Source organism: Gossypium raimondii, chromosome 9, assembly GCF_025698545.1.
Source record: "Gossypium raimondii isolate GPD5lz chromosome 9, ASM2569854v1, whole genome shotgun sequence".
Classification (NCBI taxonomy): domain Eukaryota; kingdom Viridiplantae; phylum Streptophyta; class Magnoliopsida; order Malvales; family Malvaceae; genus Gossypium; species Gossypium raimondii.
The window spans coordinates 2,111,467-2,133,129 of NC_068573.1; the positions used below are offsets into that span (position 1 = coordinate 2,111,467).

The 21,663-nt window shown below is 34.2% G+C and overlaps 1 protein-coding gene across 1 annotated transcript; it reads left to right on the forward strand.

The window, feature by feature from the left end:
* Nucleotides 1–347: 347 nt before the first annotated feature.
* Nucleotides 348–3,035, forward strand: LOC105798105 (phytoene synthase 2, chloroplastic). Its single transcript, XM_012628021.2, has 5 exons — nucleotides 348–891; nucleotides 1,370–1,420; nucleotides 1,874–2,046; nucleotides 2,128–2,363; nucleotides 2,453–3,035. The coding sequence occupies exons 1-5, from the start codon at nucleotides 537–539 to the stop codon at nucleotides 2,805–2,807; spliced, it is 1,170 nt and encodes a 389-aa protein (XP_012483475.1). The 5' UTR covers nucleotides 348–536; the 3' UTR covers nucleotides 2,808–3,035.
* The last annotated feature ends 18,628 nt before the right edge of the window (nucleotides 3,036–21,663 follow it).

The following is a 21,663-nucleotide window of genomic DNA, read 5'->3' on the forward strand; positions in this document are numbered from 1 at the left end:
ATAAAAAACTAATTTATCTATTTTTTTAATAAATGAGCTTTTATCTCCTTATTAATCCTACCAAACAAATGCATTTATAATACCTTGCCATACATATGCATCACACACTAAAAAAAACCGAACCAGAAAAGCCAAATCCGGCCAATTGCCACTTCTAAGATGTGGCTTGAATTCGGTAAATATATGAAGCAATGGTGTCCACAAAAATACGTGTGAGATAACAGAGTGATGGGGCTTATTCCAGAAAATAAGCTTTAGCTTTATGTGAGAGACTCCCTTTTCCCCTTTTTGTAAGAAGACGACGTGGTATATCCTGTGTCCTTGGAAGCATTTAAAGATTAGAAAGGAAAAAAAAAAAAACAAGAAAAGAAAAAGTGGTGGACATTTTAGCTTCAAATTCTCATTGCCATTCGCTGGTTTTTATTATCATCTCTCACTACTTATCTTCACCCAATTTTTCTCTCTGAGCTAAGTGGTTCCACACTGTTTCATAAAGACAACATACTTTGGGTGTTTCTTTCTTCTTTTTTTTAACCATGGCTGGTGTTCTTCTTTGGGTGGTATGTCCCAAAGGGAATGCCACAGCTTTACTTAGCTTGATACCAAGGAGTGGGAAGCATAAAAGGTGTAGGGTACATCAAAAGGTGAAGTTTTCTACTGGGGTTTCAGCTATTTCAAGTGCAGTGGCTAACCCAGCACGATCTTCAGAAGAGAAGGTTTATGATGTGGTTTTAAAGCAAGCTGCTTTGGTTAAAGAACAAAGGGGGAAAAAACCTTTGGATTTAGGAACAAGAACTGAAACTGATGGATTCACTGATTGGGATCTTTTGAATGAAGCTTATGATCGGTGTGGTGAAGTATGTGCTGAATATGCTAAGACTTTCTATTTGGGTACTTTGTTCTTCATCCTTTTTCTTTTTAATATTTTCTGGTTTCCCTTTTTTTTTCCTTGTTGGGGTCTGTCCATTTTAAAAGTATTTAGATCTTGATTTTGATAATTGGGTGTATGATTAGAATATTATTATATTTTTTTTACAAGTTCTTGCACATGGCTTCGATTTGACCCTTGTTTTATTTAATTATTGATTCCCTGTAATTTTTTTTTTGTTTTCTAATATATTCTTTAGGATTAGGCTGTTTGGCTACCGAGAAAAGGGTGAGAAAACTTGAATGAAAATTCCATATTTGCCATCCTCAATAATACCTTAGAAAGAATTTTAATTGCTAACATTTGTAATAAGGTTCCAATTGAACAAATAATGGTTTGTTTTTAAGTAGTATTAGTACTTTGTTTGATCAAAATACTCAAAAAGATTTTTAATTTATGATAAGAAGAACATGGAAATGACTGTATGTTATTTCTTTCCAGGTACATTACTTATGACACCAGAGCGTCGGAGAGCTGTGTGGGCGATTTACGGTATGTATGGTTTCAGTTCACTGATTTTAGTTGTGTTCTATCCGTTGGCAAACTCACTGTTTTAAATCATCTGATTGCTTTCATGCCTTTCAAGGTTAAACTGTAATGCAATGTCCTGTAGCTTTAGTTCTAACATTTAGGATGATAAATACTGTAAAAATAATTGAAGTCGGACCTGCGCTTTAGTGCAATCGGTGCAGGGTGCCGCGGCATTGAGCAAGCCTTGGATTCTTAACTTCTCCTATTCTTAGGCTGCTTCATTGATGAAAGTTTGGTTGTGTCCTATACTGCTTTGGCTCTTTGTTCAACACTTTTCAGATATGAGTAGGGGGATATAACTTTCCAAGTACATTAAAAAATTTATGTAGAATTCGATAATAGGGTCTGAATTTGAGTATCATTGCTGAATGTTTTCACAGTTGGATATTAAATTTTTAGTCCTCTGGTATGCAGTTTGGTGTAGGAGAACAGATGAGCTTGTGGATGGACCTAATGCTTCACATATTACACCAAGGGCACTTGACCGATGGGAGAAAAGATTAGATGATCTTTTCGAAGGTCGACCTTATGATATGCTCGATGCCGCTTTATCCGATACTGTCTCAAAGTACCCTGTAGATATACAGGTTTGCTACATTTTATAGAGTCAAAGACCTTGATATTTTGCATGATCTTTGTGAATCAAACATGGATTTTCTTTGTTTCAGCCATTCAAGGACATGATAGAAGGAATGAGATTAGATTTAAGGAAGTCCAGATATATGAATTTTGATGAGCTCTACCTTTACTGCTACTACGTTGCCGGGACAGTTGGACTAATGAGTGTTCCGGTAATGGGGATTGCACCTGAATCAAAAGCATCGGTGGAGAGTGTCTATAATGCCGCATTAGCCCTCGGAATTGCTAATCAACTTACTAATATACTTAGAGATGTTGGTGAAGAGTAAGTCCAATGGTCGCTGAACTTTTTATAATTTTCACTTTCTGATGAACTCCTTTTAGTGTTTTCTCATAGTTTGTATATTTCCCTAGTGCTAGGAGAGGAAGAATATATCTACCCCAAGATGAACTGGCACAGTTCGGACTGTCGGACGATGACATATTTCGTGGACAAGTAACGGATAAGTGGAGGAACTTCATGAAAGATCAGATAAAACGAGCGAGGATGTTCTTCGACGAGGCAGAAAAGGGTGTTTCCGAGCTAAATGCGGCAAGCAGATGGCCGGTGTGGGCATCATTGTTGCTGTATCGACAGATACTAGACGTCATTGAAGAAAATGATTATAACAATTTCAGCAAAAGAGCGTATGTAGGGAAAGTAAAGAAATTTGCTTCACTACCTGTGGCATATGGAAGAGCACTTATGGGCACTTCCAAATTGTTCTGAAGTTAGTCATTTTTACTTTAATTTCCCCTCTTCTTTTTTTTTTTTAGTTTTATCCATAAAATTTGTTTTTGATTTGTTGCAATGCAGCAAGTAAAATTTGTTAGTAAATTATTTTACTGATTTTCTTGGTAAAAACTTCAAAAAGTAAGATGGTATATGTATAGGCTGAGTTAAAATCTGTAATATGTTTCAAGTTCAGTAAAATACAAAAAGAAAAGCTTTGGATCATTTGTTAGCTAACATATAAGTTTATATATCTGTATATATAGTCTAGTAGGAGTTGAAAATTTTTGGGTAAAGTGTACCATTATACCTTTAGCCATTAAAATATGAGTAAGTTTTCTTATTGGCCACTTTAAATAAAACAAATTATAATTTGGTCACTGAACTATTCAAAAAAATTTATTTATGTTATTGGGTTGTTAATATTTTTTTTAAAGTTTCGTCAGCGAGATCCAAGCGGTGATTCAACGATCTGTACAGTGGATCAGTATTCATTGGCAAGTAGAAGAACATACCTTAGATTCGAGTCAACTTGGTGGTCATTGTCGGAAATCAAAGAAAAAGTTGTTTAGATTTTGGTTCACTAATTCCTGAAATCTAAATTTGTTTCATGAAAAAAAAAATGAACTGTAGAAGAGAAAGGAGAAGAGAGTTTTCAATTGGTGCAGTTAGTGCGGATAAATAAAGCCTTATAGCATTAATTTTAATAGCTCGATGACTTAAATGAAAACTTTTGAATAGTTCAATGACCAAATTATAATGTATTTTAGTTAAGTGACTAAAATGAAAATTTACCCATAACTTAGTGACTAATGGTGTAGTTTCCTGTAGGCCAAAGACAGAGGGTTAAGGTTGGTCGATGATGGCATGGGAACACCTTTGCAAACCGAAAGGGATGGGCAAGAAATTTACTACCTAGGGTGAATGAAAAGATCATTGTATAAGGCAATCTCTTAGTCGTTAATTTGTTAGATAACTTTTATCTCAGATCGAAGCTTGGCAATGACTCGATTATGTGAGTCAATGGAAGAAGAAAGATATCAACAATATTGCTCAAAGTGCTCGCAGAAGTGGGCATTCAACTGCCACTTCAAGTGCTTCAACTTTAGGTTTATCTTCTTCCTCAACAAGTTGATCAGTTGGATTAGTTGAGATGTGCTTACCCTCAAGCCACTTTTGGGAGAATTTGAGCTTAACAACAACTCTCTAAGTTTGTTTGGTGGCTCTTTCAAGTCTGAATTTTGAGAAATAAGTACTTGAAATATAATAGATGGACAGGGTAAAAAGTACCTAGTGTGGACAATTTCAGCATGTTAGACCACTTCATCATAATCCAGCTAGGCTAGGTCAAACTCCACCATCTCAACAAATTTTTTTATAAGCATTGTTGCCTTCTTGCTCACTACATCCCTTTGGCTATTGGGCAACAAATTCATTATGGCAATGCCAAACAATGCTGCGTAGACAATAGTCAAGGATAAGGCTCGAATGTTCCTCTTCTCGAGCCAGGTGAGATAGACATTCTTGGTGATAATAGAGGCAATAGTGTCTAAGGATTCCTCCAAGTAAACCATGTTTTGACAATAGCATTTTATCACCTTCTTAATCAGAGCAGGACTGAAGTCATACCATCTCCCTCAAACAAACACCTTCTAGTAGAATTTGTCCTATCATCGGTGATGCTTCTCAAAATATTGGCATAGAATTCGAGCACCACCTGCCTCACATATGGATTCACAAAGCTGACAAAGCTAGTGAGGTATTTGTTGTCAAGATTGTTTATGCCATGCCCTGCAATGTTGTTGCCTTCATCTATGTTCTACTCCTCGATAAAACTATTCTTTAATAAAGTGAGGTACATTTTGGAGCAAACAGAAGTGAGAAAAGTCTCGTCTTCCTTCTGCAACAAGGCATCTTCCTCTATTTTTGCACTAGTTACAGCTTCAGTCGGTATTGATTGTAACACCCGGTTTCCAACAAACCTGAAATTAAGAATGAATAAGGGACTAAATTGAAAGAGACCGCAAGTTGGTAGCCTATATTGGGAGAAACGGGAAAGCTAAAAATTAAATTGGACATAGTTGAGAACCAATTCTGTTCAGTTAGAATGGAAGCAGTCAGTTCCTTAGTTGGAGAATTCATAATTTGACATGGATGGCTCTCATAGGATGGGAAATAGCACAGAAAAGGCTATAAATAGCTAGGAGATGGCTCCCAGTGATGATTTTCTTCCTGACTTGTTTCATTTCTGTCGTTCTTCATCTTCTTCAATAACTCGAACAAGGAATAGCCATGGAAGGTTTTGCATGGAGTAGACTTCATGAGGGATGGAGCTGGAAAAGTAGGAAAACCAATAAGCTGGTAAGGTTCTTAGCCTTTCTGTGTACGTGAGATAGGTAAATATGGTTACGGACATTCAGAATCGTTTTAGGGGTTCTACATACTTATGAAAGTTTAAACTTTTAAGATGTAGCATAAGTTTAACCAGTTGATTTTTTGTTGTAAGCTACTATCTGAAGAAAGGAAGCTCTGGTGTTCGAGAGAAAGAATAAGCTATGAGAACGATAAAGGTTCAAGTGAGTTCCAGACTCCAAACCTGTCGTTAGGTTTTATGTTGTTTAAATATGTCATGTTTGTATGGGCATGAAATATGATGATATGAGCATGCATTGCATGCTTGTGGGGAAACCTCAAGGGGTTAGATGAAGTTAGGATGGGAATGGGGAGATAACCCATTAGTTACCGCCTCAAGCGAAGCTTCGGGCCTTGCGGTGTTCGAGCATCAATGTTAGGTGGTGTAAACCAGGTGTTGAGAGGAGGATTCGGGTAAGATGGACCATGGAATGGTATTTACCGTTACGGTAGTATCGACTGGTCCTTTGGGGCAACACCGTGACGACGGTATATGGCGCAAGGCAGTAGATGAAATATAATATGGCAATTTGTTATGTGGTACGTAATATGACAATCTGTCATGTGGTACGTAGTGTAAGGTCATGGATGAAAGACGTCATGGCAGCATGGTACTCAGGAAAGGTATATTACGCAAAACCATGGATGAAAGATGCCATGGCGACAAGATATAAAGTATAAGGCAAATTGTGTAAGGCCATAGATGAAAGACGCTATTACAACCAGGTATAATGAGTAAGACCATGGATGAAAGACTCTATGAATCCACTAAGAAAGTCCATTAGGACAGTAAACACAGAATAGATAGTTTGTTGGGATAGTAAACATAGAACAGATAAACTTTGCCGAAACAGTAAACATGAAGTAAGTCTGCGAGGATAGTAAACACGAGGTAAGTTCGATGGGACGTAGAGATCGAGGAAAAAAGGCATAAAATCATATTCTAGCTACGGCAACCCATAGAGTCCCTCATAGAACAGATACAGAAAGTACGCCAAGACCTCATGTGAGGAGTATACGACTAGTGTGCCAAGTACGAGAAACCGCGTAGGGGAAAAAGAGTTATAAAAAAGTGTAAGTAATGACATGCGGGTCTAGAACAATCTGCCAAAATGATGGAAGTGATAAAGATTAAGACATGGGCGAAGACTCGACACAAATTAGAGAAAGATAGACCGTGTAGAAGCTGGCCTAAATATGGAAATGCAAGAAAAGAAAATCATTTGAGGATCTTAAGCAAGGATCTAAAATAAAGAGCCATCAGGAAGTGCTCAATGAAGTGGTATGCAAGAAGCAAATATTGTAAGGGGAACATGAATTCCATTCCCAGAATAAGCATTCTCTCCAGGGGACAGAATGTCTATCAAGACTATTCCCCTTTAAGGAAACTCTATTGTGGGTACGTAGCCATAAGGATAGTCATAAAGAGGAAACGAGCAAATAAGATGGTAGACTAGTATAGTGTCATAAGCAATAGCCCACTAGGATGATAAAGTTGTTCATCGCATAGGATAGGTGAGGTCCTAGGTCAGTCAGTGCATAAGGCAGATTATTGGAAGAAATCCCAACGTTGTTACCAATAGGATGAAAAGAGAATAGTCCGCTAGAGTAGGCGAGGCTGGATGGATCAGTCTACTATAGAAATGTCAACGAGTCTCTCAGAATCATGGTGTGGGAAATATAAGTCTGACAAGGACTGGTTCAACTATGGATGTCCGCGAAGGAAAGAAAGAAAAGATAGATAAGAAGTAAGGATAAGACCCACTGATATGGCAACATGTCAAGGGTATCGTCAAAAGAGAGAGTCTGACCAGAGGAAGGTCTCATGGCGACCCGAGTAGCTCGAAAAATCAGGTGGAGTTCATCACCCTGATAAAGAACACTCACATTGAGTGAATAGGGAGTTAATTTAAACCTAATTTATTTTACATTGTTTACCCTCGTGCGATAGAAGTTTATTTATGTGTTACTTAGAGAAGGAACTCACTAAGTTCAATTGAACTTACAACAGTATGGCTGATGTTCACAGGACTTACGAGTTTGATCTAGGACTCAGAAGAGGGACCAAGCCAAATGGAATGGTGAGATTGAGGTCTGCAAACAGCTCAAGTCATGCACATAGGAAAGGGGTACCATTGAAAGCTTTTCCTTAAGATAAATTATAGAGTAACCAGACGATGTCCTTTGAGTCTGGATTTCGAATTAGATAATCCTAAGTTAAAAATCTTAAGCGTCTAATTGTAATAAACAATTTGATCAAAGATCGAAACTAGAAAGATTAAGTATTCAATGGCATAAGGCCTTGGTTGTTATAATTGTTATTTTAAATTTCATTATTAGATTTGTTTTATTATTATTCTGCTTTATAGCAATTAAGTTAGCAAAATTAAGTATAAGTTCATTTGTAACGTTCCATACCCAAATCCAGTGGACGAGTCAAGCGTGGGGTGTTACATTGATGGCACTCCAACTTGTTTTAGTCTATTGTTCTGTTATTGGGTTGTCATAGGCACATTAGGCCTATTGGAATGAGCTTACCACCAATGATTTCTTTTAGAGGTATGTCCTTTACAAAGTTGGGGTCTGAATGTGTTTCTGATTCATCAGTTGAATTAGATGAGTCCTTATATGGACTCTCTTCAATAATATTTCTCTTTTGCGAATCCTAGGATGTTGCAGGGGCCATCCCTTCCTCAGCCTTGTCCTGGGCCAAGGCTTCAATTTCCTTTTTCACTATAGAGTTGTTGGAAAATCAGTTAAGAAAATAGTTATTATTGGTACAGCAGAAGTTTTAAAAAATTCTTAAAATCGAGCCATTTGTGATATTTATTATAATAAACCCTAAACTAGCATTATACATATGCTTTGTGCGAAGGAGATTCAAGTCGATATTGACTTTCAACCGAAAGGCCTTATCCATTATCCTTATACCATCCTTATAGCATGAATTGCATCAAGTATGGGCTCGAGCAACACAAACAAAAAACACAGAAAAGAAACAATTTAATTACTTTTTGTAATAAATAATTTCTCTCTCTATAAACTGGTACAACTCATAATTCTCAGAAAATAAAATTTATTCTTAATAAATAAATAACCACTACTTTCTGGCAAAATAACGATATATCAAATATGTATAATATGTATTTTTAAGATCAACCGGTGCTCTCTATTTATAGAGGGAAGTACAAGAATCTTGATTAAGCAAACCCTTGATAAATAATCATATTTAAATAGAAAATACAATCCTACTCCAACTAGACTAGGCGGCGGTACACCCTTGTATTTTCTACTTGGGTTGCCACCCCTCATGCTTCATGAAGGCCAATTTGGGTCTCTCATGTATTAGATCCAATTATATGTGCTTCTTAGACTTTTAATCCAGCACTTTATAATTTAATCCAACCCAATACTTATTTCCTATTGCCCAAAATAAGCATTATTTAATCAATTAAATAAATTAAATTAATTAATTTCTCAATTAAATAGTTTTTTCTCAACTCAACTCTAATTCTATTAAAGTCTAAAAACTTTACCGTAATAGAATTTTTTACGAAATATATATTTAATTCCCTTAGTCAACAAATTTCATAATGACTAATTAATTTAATTTCATCTTTAAATTTTAATAATTTAATTATAATTAATTAAATAATAATTCAAAGAACCTTAAATTAACTTTCAAGTCATTTCTACACTTAGCGAGAAAATGTATTCACTAAGTATAGTGATTCATGTGATCTATTTCTCTTACTTCATCATTTCCATTCATTGCTATCTATTGGTTCTATATGCAATTCATTTATGGTTATTTCAAGCTAGCATAGAGACGATTGGACATATATAATTAGAATTCAAATAATTTACAATTAAGTTTTGGCTTTTCACCTATTAATTTTAAACTTATTTAGTCACAAAGTCATGCCACTAAAGTATCGTGGCTGAACTCTCGCTTATCATATACCATTACAAAAGCTACTTAATAAGTGCTCATCTAATGATCTTCTAGGAGTCATCCGCTCTGATGCTCAAGACAAAGCATCACCCCTAACCCCTCTCTGTCATCAAATTAGGGTCACGAGCATTACTAATCAATTAGAACATTTATTAACATCATAAGCCATGGTGTATGCTAACTATTAACAACAATATATCATACAGAGATAGATCATGCCAACCAAATACTTTCATAATAGTTTCTTATATAATTGATTAATGTATCATGCTATTCAATGCTAAATTTGATCTTCCACTGTCTACACTCTTATTATTATTTATCCCCTCTTGAAAACTAGAAGTTGGATACATAACAAGACTATTCCAATTATTAGCATCATAGTATTGAACCATACTCCGACTTCTATTGCTACTACTACTACCTTCAGTGATATTAGTAGAATGACCTACTTCACCTAGTTTAGGTTTGTTATCTCATTCAAAATCAAGGTAAAAATATTTTTATGGCCCTTAATACAAGTTTACGGAACCCTAAAAATAGTCTATGAATAAACATGGGTTAATTTGAAACAATTCTGAAAGTTTAGGGAAATTTTCAAAAATACCTAAAAACAGACACATGACTGTGTGGCCAAGCCGTGTGGAATGCCTCAGGCTGTGTGACTTTCGAAGTCGGGACACACAGCCGTGTCCCAGCCCGTGTAACTTACTGACCTGAGACACATAGCCGTGTCTCTGCCCATATAACTCACTGACTTGGGTCACACGGCCATGTCACAGACCGTATGGCTCTTGACATGGGCGTGTGACTATCCTACACACCCGTGTGCATTGCCCATGTGTGACACACTACCGTGTGACAGACCGTGTGCACCTAATGTACCTTAAAACTCAAGTTTACCAAATCACGCTTACTTAAGCACTAAGCAACTCAATTATCAGCCATTTAACCTATTCAAAACCCCCATTAAACATTCTCAAAATAGGCCAAATCAATCATCTAATATGTCTAACCAATGTACCCTCATTGGTACCACATTCTATATCATCAAACATACTAGCAAAGCATCAACCATTCAAAGCTTTCATTCATACCAAATTTTTCCATAATTGGACTAACATTTAGCTACTTAAGCTACTAAACTTTAAACTAATACATACCAAAACATTAGGTTAATCTATCATACCAACATTGCCTCAACTGTAACCATATATATAATTATCCATGATTTCATTAAGAACCCAAAATATCATCACATCAACAACATTGTCAAAGGACCCCCTAGGTACATGCCATTACAAATTTAAACATCACCACACTTGAGCTCGGGATTGTTACTGGATGCTGAGTTAACAATAAGTTGAAGGTACCTAACCTGAGCACAGAAAACAAAACCGCACGTTGAGTATAACTTAGTGGTATTTCTATACTCCAAACAATTTAAACTTGACATGAAAAAATAAAATGTAATAATGCAACAAGTAATGTTATGATCATATGTTTCAAATCAATAATATAAATTTGCTCATTCTTTATTCACATCCACTATATTCCCCATGTTTTAGTACATGACAATGGCACTTGAATATTTCAACTCATGCAATGGCATAATTCATCTCTTTGATCAATACTTGAATTCATTTCAAAATTCACATCTCATTTCATCATTTCATGTTTTATTTCTCATCTACTATCCATTTATCATTTTTGTCATCTCAATATCAAACACATAAATTTATTATTTAATTTCCCATATTAACATGACTCGGACTCAGATGCACACGGATCCAACCAACACGCCAATTTGGCACCCAATGTCTCATCGAATAAATCCAAAGTAATAACTACGTCAAATGCTATATAAGTTGACACTTAGTGCCTCATCGATTCGGGGTCAAAGAAATCTCTGAACTTTTCTTATCCTATGGCATGTCATCTATATTCGACTCAGCCTAAAACAGTTAATAGAGTTTCATTTCACTTTTCAATGCAACCAATGTCTCAATTTCATATATGTACATTATCACGTATAAGCATATATTCAATTTTGATAGCAATCACATTTTCTAAGTTGAATTTGTCATTTAATTCAGATTATAGAAACACAAACCGTATATTCCGAGCTACTTGACGTCGACTTTATCTTTTCCCTTCTTACTCTAGGGTTTGGGGACGGCGTTTGCTACAGAATAAAATAATTACAATAAATTAATAACATACCACTCAATCGCAAGAATTTCAACTTTTCAACTATATTTTGTTTATTCTTTAATTTAGTCCCTAAATCGAGACTAACTTTAATTTCCACATTTAACCTCAATTGTTTATACTAAAGCACTCTAAGCTAAATTTAACTTCCTATTTTTCAATTCTAACTCTTAATTTCAATTTTTTCTTAATTTAGTCCTATTGTTCAAAATAAACAATTAACTCTACAATTTAATCATTTTCTACTTCTAACTTAAAAATTTATTAATTTAACCCATAGTATTTAAACTATTCAACAATAACAACATCTAAAATCTTAAACAATACTAAAAATTGTTATATGGGTCAGGTAGCTCTAAATACCGGAATTCCAAAAATATAAAAATTACAAGAAAACAGACTAAATTGACTAACCAGTTGAAGTTGGAAAGTTTAAAACCCCTAGATGTCGTCAGTCTATTCCTTTCTCTCTTTCTTTTCTTTCTTTAATTTGTTTCCATGTCAAAATAAAAGAAAATGGTTTTGGTTTTGTTTAAAAGGACTATCTATTTTTATTATTATATAACATATATATGTATTAGATTCATTTTATTTATTCCTATTATTATGATAATTACACCATATATATAATAAACATTCATTAATGACCGTCCACTACCATATAAATAAATGTATATTTGTTGCTTTAGTCCTTTTAGTTTATTTTAATCTATAATTCAATTTATAACTTTAACGCAATTTAGTCATTATACCTTAATAACTCTTAATTCATGCAAATTATCTATCCAAAAATTCATTCGCTACTAAACTAACATCGTAAATATTTAATAAAAATATTTACGAGTTCGTTTTACGAGATCAGAGTCTCGAGATTCACTTTCTGACACCCCTGATTATCGGGTCGTTACAGCATCTTTCCAATTGGACTTGATAAACGTCATATTATTCTTTCAATTGATTTGCTCATTTCCAATTAGACTAAGGACATGTTTAGGTTCGTCTATTAATATAAGTTATATTTTTGCATTACAATTTGACCACGTAATATTGCTTAGTATTAGTTTAAACATTAGACAACCAGTGAGCCAATCTTTGCTTCTATTTTTCTTTGCATGCAATAATCATTTGAGAACAATATACAAAGGGAATTAATGAAATTCATGAATAATTTTATTACCCAGTCTGTTCGAAAAAATTACAAGTGTACATAAATGAAAACACTACACTTAGAGCACCAGATACAACAATTAGGATAAATCCGTTCTCCCAATATGATCCTATTTTATCTCATGATAATCATTACATCTACCTTCATGAAAAGTCAATTACTATCAAATAGTAATTAAGTTACCCATCACAAAGACAAACGATCTGTGGCCACGTTTACTTTTCATCTATCATGTAATGTCAACAGGAGGATATTATTTACCCATGTCTTGGGCTATGAATTCCACTATTGTTAATGACGCTACATACTACAGAAGTTGTATACCCAATTCACTAGCTTTCAGTTCCTTATCTATTTGAACTCATGTTTTTACTTACATCAAAGTATACAAGTCACACATACATAGTCCATCATCCATTCAAGATTAATGTATGTCGCATTATGAACGTCACAAGTGAATAAATCTATAAACGAATTCAGGATCTATTCTACTTGGGTCTTGGTCGATGTACTATCAATCCAGTTAGTCACATCTATGTCTCTATCTTCTGGGAATCATTTGGTCCAATGCTTAAGAAAAAGCATCTCCTCAATTGGACTTGATAGACAACATATTAATCTTTCAATCAATTTGCTTATTTCTGATTAAACTAAGGACATGATTAGGTTTATTTAATAATATAAATTGTCTTTTCGTATTACAATCTGACCACATAATATCGCTTAGTATTAGTTTAAACATTAGAAACCAGTGAGTCAATATTTGCTTCTATTTTGTTTTGCATGCAAAAACCATATAAAGACAATATACAAAGGGCATTAATGTAATTCATGAATAATTTTATTAACCAATCTATTCGAAAAAAATTACAAGTGTACATAGACAAAAATACTACACTTAGGGTACCAAATCCAACACTTGGGATAGATTTGTTCTCTCAATATGATCCTATTTTATCTCATGGTAACCATTACATCTTCTTTCATGAAAAGTCAATTACTACCAAATAGTAATTAAGTCATTCATCACAAAGACAAATGACTTGTTGTCACGTTTAATTTTCATCTATCATGTAATGCCAATGAGAGATATCATTTACCCATGTCTTAGGCTATGGATTCAACTACTGTGAATGATGCTACATGCTGCATAAGTCATATACCCAACGGACTAGCTTTTGGTTCCTTATCTATTTAAACTCAGGTTTTTACTTACATCAAAGTATACAAGTCACGCATACATAGTCCATCATCCATTCAGGATTATGGTAGGTCGCACTATGAACGTCACAAGTAAATAAACCCATAAATAAATTTAAGATCTTTTCTACTTGGGTCTTGTCCGATTTACTGTCAATCCAATCAGTCATATCTATGTCTCTATCTTCTAAGAGTCATCCACTCCGATACTCAAGACAAAGCATCTCCCCAACTGGACTTGATGGATGGCATATTAGTCTTTCAATCGATTTGCTCATTCTCAATTAGACTAGGGACATGTTTAGGTTCATCTAATAATATAAGTTGTCTTTCCGTATTACGAACAAGCCACATAATATCGCTTAATATTAGCTAAACATTAGATAACCAATGAGCTAATATTTGCTTCCATTTTGATTTTCATGCAAAAACAATTAAGGACAATATAGAAATGGTATTAATGTAATTCATGAATAATTTTACTAAACCAATCTGTTCCAAAACATACAAGTGTACAAACGAATAACCTACACTTAGGGCATCAAATCCAACAACTTCCTCTAACATAATAAATCCTATGGTACCCCAACTATACACGAAACTTTATCTGGCACCGTTTAATACGGATTCCCATTATTATTTATCATTAAATCACCACTCAATATAATTATCATTATGATTTCATAATATCAAACAAAAATACATACGCACACATGTTCACGCACACATACACACATATATCTACATATTAACCATTTCAAGAATATCAAGCATAAACACATTTATCATATCATCAATCATTGCTTTCAATTGTATAAGCTTGGCTACTTAATAATTCATGTAATGAAACAAATTATGCCAGCACAAATTGAAGTTGCCATTTAGTATTTCCATTCTCTTTTCCTTTCGCCTTCGAAGTCCTACTATCGCCTTTAGCTACATACGATAATTCAATTGCGAAATAATGTGGTCACACATTTTCAAACATAAACATCATTAAGAGAAATCACAAATGTATTCTCTTAACCTTAACTGCTTAAGGCTCTAATGTTCAATTTTCCCATAACTCAATTCTCCCATTTGAATCTAATTCTGACTTTAGAAATATAATCTAGGCACTTCAAGTTATGTAAACGCGCACACACACACACATACACACACATATATTTATATATTCCACAGTTCTCATCATTCTCTTACTACCATTCAAACATTTATCAATGATAACTAAACCTTAACCATTCTTAATTTTAATCAATAGGCTACATTTATCTATCACCTATATCTAATAACCTAAAAAAATCAAAAGAAAATCTTACCAATCCTTAGATATATCTCACGGCAATAAAGAGACAAGCATGAAAAAACCCTTCTTTTTTTCCTTCTAGTTAGGTGGAGAAGAAGATGATAAAATGTTAACTTAACTTTCATTCTCTCACCCACTAACACATATATTTTAACTTAATTAATTACCTTAATATTAAATCTAATGGTTAATATTTAACATGGAAATGGTTAATGGGAATTAATGGATGAGATAATTGTTAACCAGTAACACATTTAACTATGGTTAAATTGTTAATTAGGCTTCGGCTAAATATCATTTTAAGGACTTACTTAATCTTTAATCAAATCTTTTTAGTTTAGCCACTTCACACTTTAATCCCTTTATAATAATTACTAACTTCTTTATATAATTATTTAATAATTTACTTTCTATTTTCGTTCTCACCCCAGAAACTTCTCAATTTAATCTTTGGAATAGCTCAATTTAAGGAATTCGGTCCTGAAATCGAATTTTCTGACACTGATGAAAATTGGGTCATTACATTAATTCTTCTGAGCTTTTTGTAACACCCATGCCCAACTCGTTCTGCGAATCCGGGTTCTAGATGATACAAATCCTAAATAACTGGCTAAAACCTCTGAATTTTCTTCTCGACTAATCAATAATACAAAATAGTCTATACTAGCATATACATATTTTTTTTCTCTTTTTCTTTTTTTATTTTAAAATTATTGCTTTACATCTTCATTTAATACTTTGACTTTAAAACTCAAAATTTTATGACTTGACTAAGCTTCGAGGCATAACCTCTAGGAGCGCCCCTCTGTATGCATGTTACGACTATCACCCATTTTCCTTCAAGTTGGCGAAGTTTGGCTCAGCCCTCCGTGCGATTTCCAAGTGAAAGATAATTTTTGCAATAAAGCAGATCATTGGTAAGTTTGATAGAACTTAGTGAGTTTCTGTATGATGGCCATATAGCGAAATTTAAAATTTAAAGAAATAAATATTAAAAGGACATTTTTCCACTCCCTGGTCACCCTTGACCATTAGCAGATTTTATCAAGGTGTTTTTGTCTTCCCCTTTTTCTTGAAGCCTACCACTGACCAACTCATTCCTAATCTGTAGTATATGCAAATTTTCTCTAAGTAGAGTTTACGAGGAATACATACCTGAACACACCTCATCCAAGTTTATTTCTTCTCCCCCCTTCCATCACCTTGGATGGGAGATTCCCATGTCAATCATTGGCTAATTGACATTGGCTTTTGGATTTCAAATCTTTATCCTCTTTTTTTCCTAACAGACTGTTCACCCCAGACAAACCTTAGGCAGGTTTTTTCCTTGTCAGTCCTAGTGACTTATCCCTTACCCGCAGACCCTGAAGTTTTGTTCCTTCATTTGGTGTACCCTCTTATTCGATAAGCCTTAGAGTCATTTCCATTTGACGTTCTTTGCCAAAATCCATCACCAAGCTAATATTTTTTACCTTATGAAGTCACGTGTTCACCATATCAACTGAGTCTTCATGATGCCTCAACCCAGCTACAATTCTTCACTCTTTTACCCCAAGTTAAATATCCCTACAGATGTTCCCAAGTCTTCTGACCTGATAGGTTGCATCGTGTTTTCTATCCCGATCGACTCTCTATATTGTCATAATCGAGCTATGGACTTACATAGTATACCTCATGTTTAATGCTCTGGAAGACTTCATTGGTTGCCATAGTTTAACTATGGACCTATACCTAGGGATACCCATGTTTACTGTCCTGATGGACAATCCCGTGTTTAATGTCTCAATAGACTATCCCGTGTTTATCGTCCTAACAAGCTATCCCATGTTTAATGCCCTGGTGGACTATCCCGTGTTTAGTGTCTCGGTAGACAACCAAAGGATGTCATAACATCTTTCAGCTATGGTCTTAATCCTATTTACCGTTTTGGTACACTTTTATACGATGTCATAGTGTCTTTCAGCTATAGTCTTACTTATTTCTATCATGATGCCATAACATCTTTCAGCTATGGTCTTACTCATTTTTGGAGTATAGCCTTCGATTGGACCTATGACTTAGCCATGATATTTCTTATTCACTTTTCTCGTTGCATTCCACCATTTCCTCCATTCTTCATCCTAACATTGATGCTCGAACACCAGAGTATCCCCTCTGGTGCATATAGCGACACCGTATGACGGTATCTATACGGTCGCCCCTTTTTATGTTCTAACTTCACCTAAACCCTTTAATAATCCTCTCTCATATCTCACCATAAATAAAAAGACATTATAGTGCATTCATAATATAAATGTTGGTGGATACTCATAACTTACTTAACCTTTAGTAGACAATCATTCTTATGCAACAGAGTAAATGCATCTTCATGGGACTCATTCTGGAATTAACACACACTCATGCTAAACACACAGCATACCAAAGAAAGGAGGTAGAAACTCACATTGCTTCCTTAACAGCTAAGCATAACAACCCTCTATAGATTAACTTGTATGCACACAACTTTAGAACCTAAATTTTATAATTATACAAAAGTTAGAGGATTCTTACTCTACTCTCTTTCTTCAATCCATAAGTTTAGAGGAATAAGGAAACTTACCAGTTCCCAACCTTCCTACTTCTAGACTCAAATTAGCACAATGGTTGTAACATGCAGAACTTCATTCAGCTATATCATCATTTTCTTCAGGGCGACTGAAAAAGATAATGCTTAGAGAGAAAGATATGGGAAGAAAAACTGAGAGGAATTTTGTTCCTATACACACCTATATATATACTCCATCGGCACTATCTCCACACACCATTGCCGCCACTCAATCCTAATTATTATGTTTCCCACTATGGAACCAACTGATTCCAATCTAACTAAATCAGATTTGAAATTTAATCATCCTTAACCAGCCACACAAATTTTCTAAATATCTCATTAAAGCCCTCAAATTCCCTTTTTCAACCAATTGGCTCCCAGGTTTTTATTTAAGTTCAAATCCTCAGGGGGGTAGGTGTGACACTTTTCCAGTTTGACTTAAAGAATATTATTATGTTGTGAAACAAGTGTTTTTTATAAAAGAAATTTTTTTATTAAAGCTTGAAAGTTTTCGATAACATCTCACATTCATACTATACATTGAGATTGGTAAGGGGTGTTATATTTCAAACTAAGAAAAAATAATAATGATGACACAAGAGATAACCGCCCTTGTGGTATAAGGAAAATAAATGTGATAGAAAAATATTAAGTGGCTTGTATGTGTTGCAAATAAGAACTTTAGAATCAAGCTTCCTTGACTATGATTAAAGTAAATTCTTACATAAAATTCATAAAAGATTCAAGTCACTAATAGTTATGGTAATCTAGGGCAATCCTTGTTACTTACTAAGCTCCCTAGCTTAATGCGTTAGTGGTTTAACTGCATAGGTGGAAACCTATTCGAGAAGATTGAATTAGTGACTTGAAGACATCACAACAACATTCAAGGGATACAAGGTTATTATATGGTATTTTATTATATTTTGATAGTTATGGCTTTTACAAATGAGCTTAAATTCTTTGGAGAATTATATCTATGATTTCCTATGATTTTAAATGAACAAATTATTTAATTTGATGAATCGTAAGATATACTTTGTCCCTTGAATATGTTGAACATGTTTTCACGAATGCATGTAATGGATGCGAGTCATTTGAATTTGTTTAAAATTATTTGGAACCCATTCACATAATATGATGTCGATTGGGGTTATTTTTTAGTGTTTTTGGCTTAATTTTTAGCATTAGAGGCCTAGAGTCCAATACCCTTTTTTTTTGGAAAAGATCTAGTTCGTAAACAATTTTCTTGCACAACGAAAAATATAAAAACTTTGAAAACCAACCTGATTTGTGAAATTTATAGTAATAAACCCTAGACCAAAATTGCACCTGTGTTTCACTCCCGACTTTCAACCAAACAATCTTCTCCACTATTCTCGTACCATGAATTGCTTCGAGTGTGGGCTCGAACAATTCGAATCGAACACAGAACTAGAAATAGTTTTCTTTTCTTTAATGTGAAAACAAAAATCTCTTCTCAAATAGAAACTGACAGAATCGTTATTCTGAAAAATATATTTCTTTCTTAGAGAATAAAAGTCTCTCTATTTTCGAGTAGAAAAATGATATCTGAAAGTTGTTTAAATATCCCTACCAGTGTCATCTATTTATTAGGAGAGAAGGTAGGACCCTTGTTGAATTATAGAAGTTTATTTCAACTAAGAAAATGAACTCCTAGTCTAACTAAGAGTATAGAAGGCAGCAACCCTAGTTAATAATACTAGGGTTTGTCGTTCCACCCTTTTACATATGGGGCTTTTAGGCATCTTCCATATCAGGTCCAATTACAAGTACTTCCTGGACTTTTAACTCAATACTTTATGATTTGATCTAACCCAATATTTTTTTTCTATTTCACAAAATAAACTTTAATATATTTCCAATTAAATAATTTTCTCAACCTAATTCTAATTCCATTAAAATAATGACGACTTTACCATAAAAGAATTTATGAGAAAATATATTTAATATTTCCATATTCAACGATTCACTATGATCAAATGATTTATTTCAATTTTCGAACTTTATTTAATTTGAAAAACATAAATTCATTTTTCAAGTCATTTTCATTTTCATTTTGGAGAAAACCATAATCATTTCCAAATATTTTCCATTTTTTTTCATTTTCACCATTTTTATTCATTTATGTTCATTTAAGTCAACATGCAATTCATTTTTTGTTTCAACGAGCTAGCGGAGGGCCAATTGGACATATGCAATTGAGGCTCAAATTATTTAAAATTAAGTTCCAGCTTTTCACCTATTCATTATAAACTCATTTAGTTACGAAGTCATTCCACTATAGTATCGTGACTGAGCTCTCCCCAATGGCGTACAATTACGAAAGAAACTCAATGAGTGCTCATCCAATGACCTTGTAATAAGTGTGTTACCCATATAAGATATCTTCAATCTCTTTGGGATGATATTCATTCTCCCAATATGATCCTATTTTATCTCATGGTAACCATTACATATTCCTTCATGAAAAGTCAATTACTATGAAATAGTAATCAAGTCATTCATCACAAAGACAAATGACCTATGGTCACGTTTACTTTTCATCAACCATGTAATGCCAATGAGAGGATATCATTTACCCATGTCTCGAGCTATGAATTCTACTATTATGAATGACGTTACATACTGTAGAAGTCATATACCTAATGTATATGGCCTTGATTTTAGCCGTATGACCTTGATTTTAGCCGAGGAGCTTGAATCACTCTTTATTGAATTGGTAATGTCCATATATTTTTTTCAAAAACCCAAAATTATTTATAATCATAATTTAAATTTTCTAAACTTCCCAATTTAATTTAAAGAATATTAAAATGTTGTGAAACAAGCATTTTTATAAAATTAAAAAAAATTGCTTAAAGTCTAAAAGTGCTCCAGTGGCACATTCTATTTGTACTAGTCATCAGAACTGGTGAGGGGTGTTACATGATTACTTATCCAATAAATCAAAATAGTAACTGAGTTAAGCTTTGATGAGGATGCACCATTGAAAAATGTCACCACCGGAAAAGCCAAGACCAAGCGACCCAATGTTCCTCTCTGCATAATAGAGGAACAAAAAGATTAAACAAGTTGGGGTTCTAAAGTTGCTTGTTGATGCTGCCAGCAAAGAAAAAGAAGAAAGATTGGTTGAGAAGTGGAATCAAGTATTCCTAACCCCTTCCTATTCTAAGAAGTACCTTTCTATTCTTAACAAAAACTTCAACAAAGAGCAAAACATTAATGAATCTAGTTTTGCTAACCCCGGGATCAATATAGTTCTTGAGAATAATGGATAGATAGGGTTAGTTAGTTTTGTTAAGCCCTATGTTTGAAATGTTATCATGCAATTCTATACCAATCTCCTCTACAGTCTCAATTAAGAAAAAACAAACTCTATCATAAGGCTTTTGTCAAACGTGAATGGTGTGAGTTTAGTCCAGTAGTGATCTGAAAAGGTACTGAAACGCTACTATCAAAACATGGTCAAGTTAGATGAGACCCTAGATCAAGCTACTATTGTTATCACCAATAATGTGCATCTCTTGTGTCTTAAAAAAGGTGTTATCCATTCCTCTTCACTTTCTATAATTTATGCTACTGTGTATGTTATTTCTACCAAGAATTGGCTCATTGATAACCAACAAAATCCTGTAAGTAACAAGGTTGCAATCCTTCTTAGAAAAATTGTAAAAATGGTGGAATTTGATCTTGGACAAATGATCTATGATGACTTTGTCAAGCACGCTGAAAAGGTGCACAAGAGATACCTGATGCCATTCTCATCTTTGATCTTTCAAGTCATCTTCAAGCAAAATCCTCGTATTGTTCGCGCCACTGAGCAACATGAGAAACTAATGCCTAAGTTAAAGTTTTCTCACAAGTGGCTAGAAGGTAAACACAAGGTTAATGAACTAGAGGAACAATCAAAGGATGATAGAGAAGGTGATTAAGAAGAGGTGCCAGCTCAGAAGGAACAAGAAGTGGCCACTTCTTTAAGCCCCGATACCA

What these genes read in the sequence shown, in the direction of transcription:
- LOC105798105 (XM_012628021.2), top strand. Translation starts at nt 537, where the DNA reads ATGGCTGGTGTTCTTCTTTGGGTGGTATGTCCCAAAGGGAATGCCACA. An exon ending in AGTACCCTGTAGATATACAG is followed by an intron (nt 2,047 to 2,127) that starts GTTTGCTACATT and finishes TCTTTGTTTCAG; the next exon opens with CCATTCAAGGACATGATAGA. An exon ending in CTTAGAGATGTTGGTGAAGA is followed by an intron (nt 2,364 to 2,452) that starts GTAAGTCCAATG and finishes ATATTTCCCTAG; the next exon opens with TGCTAGGAGAGGAAGAATAT.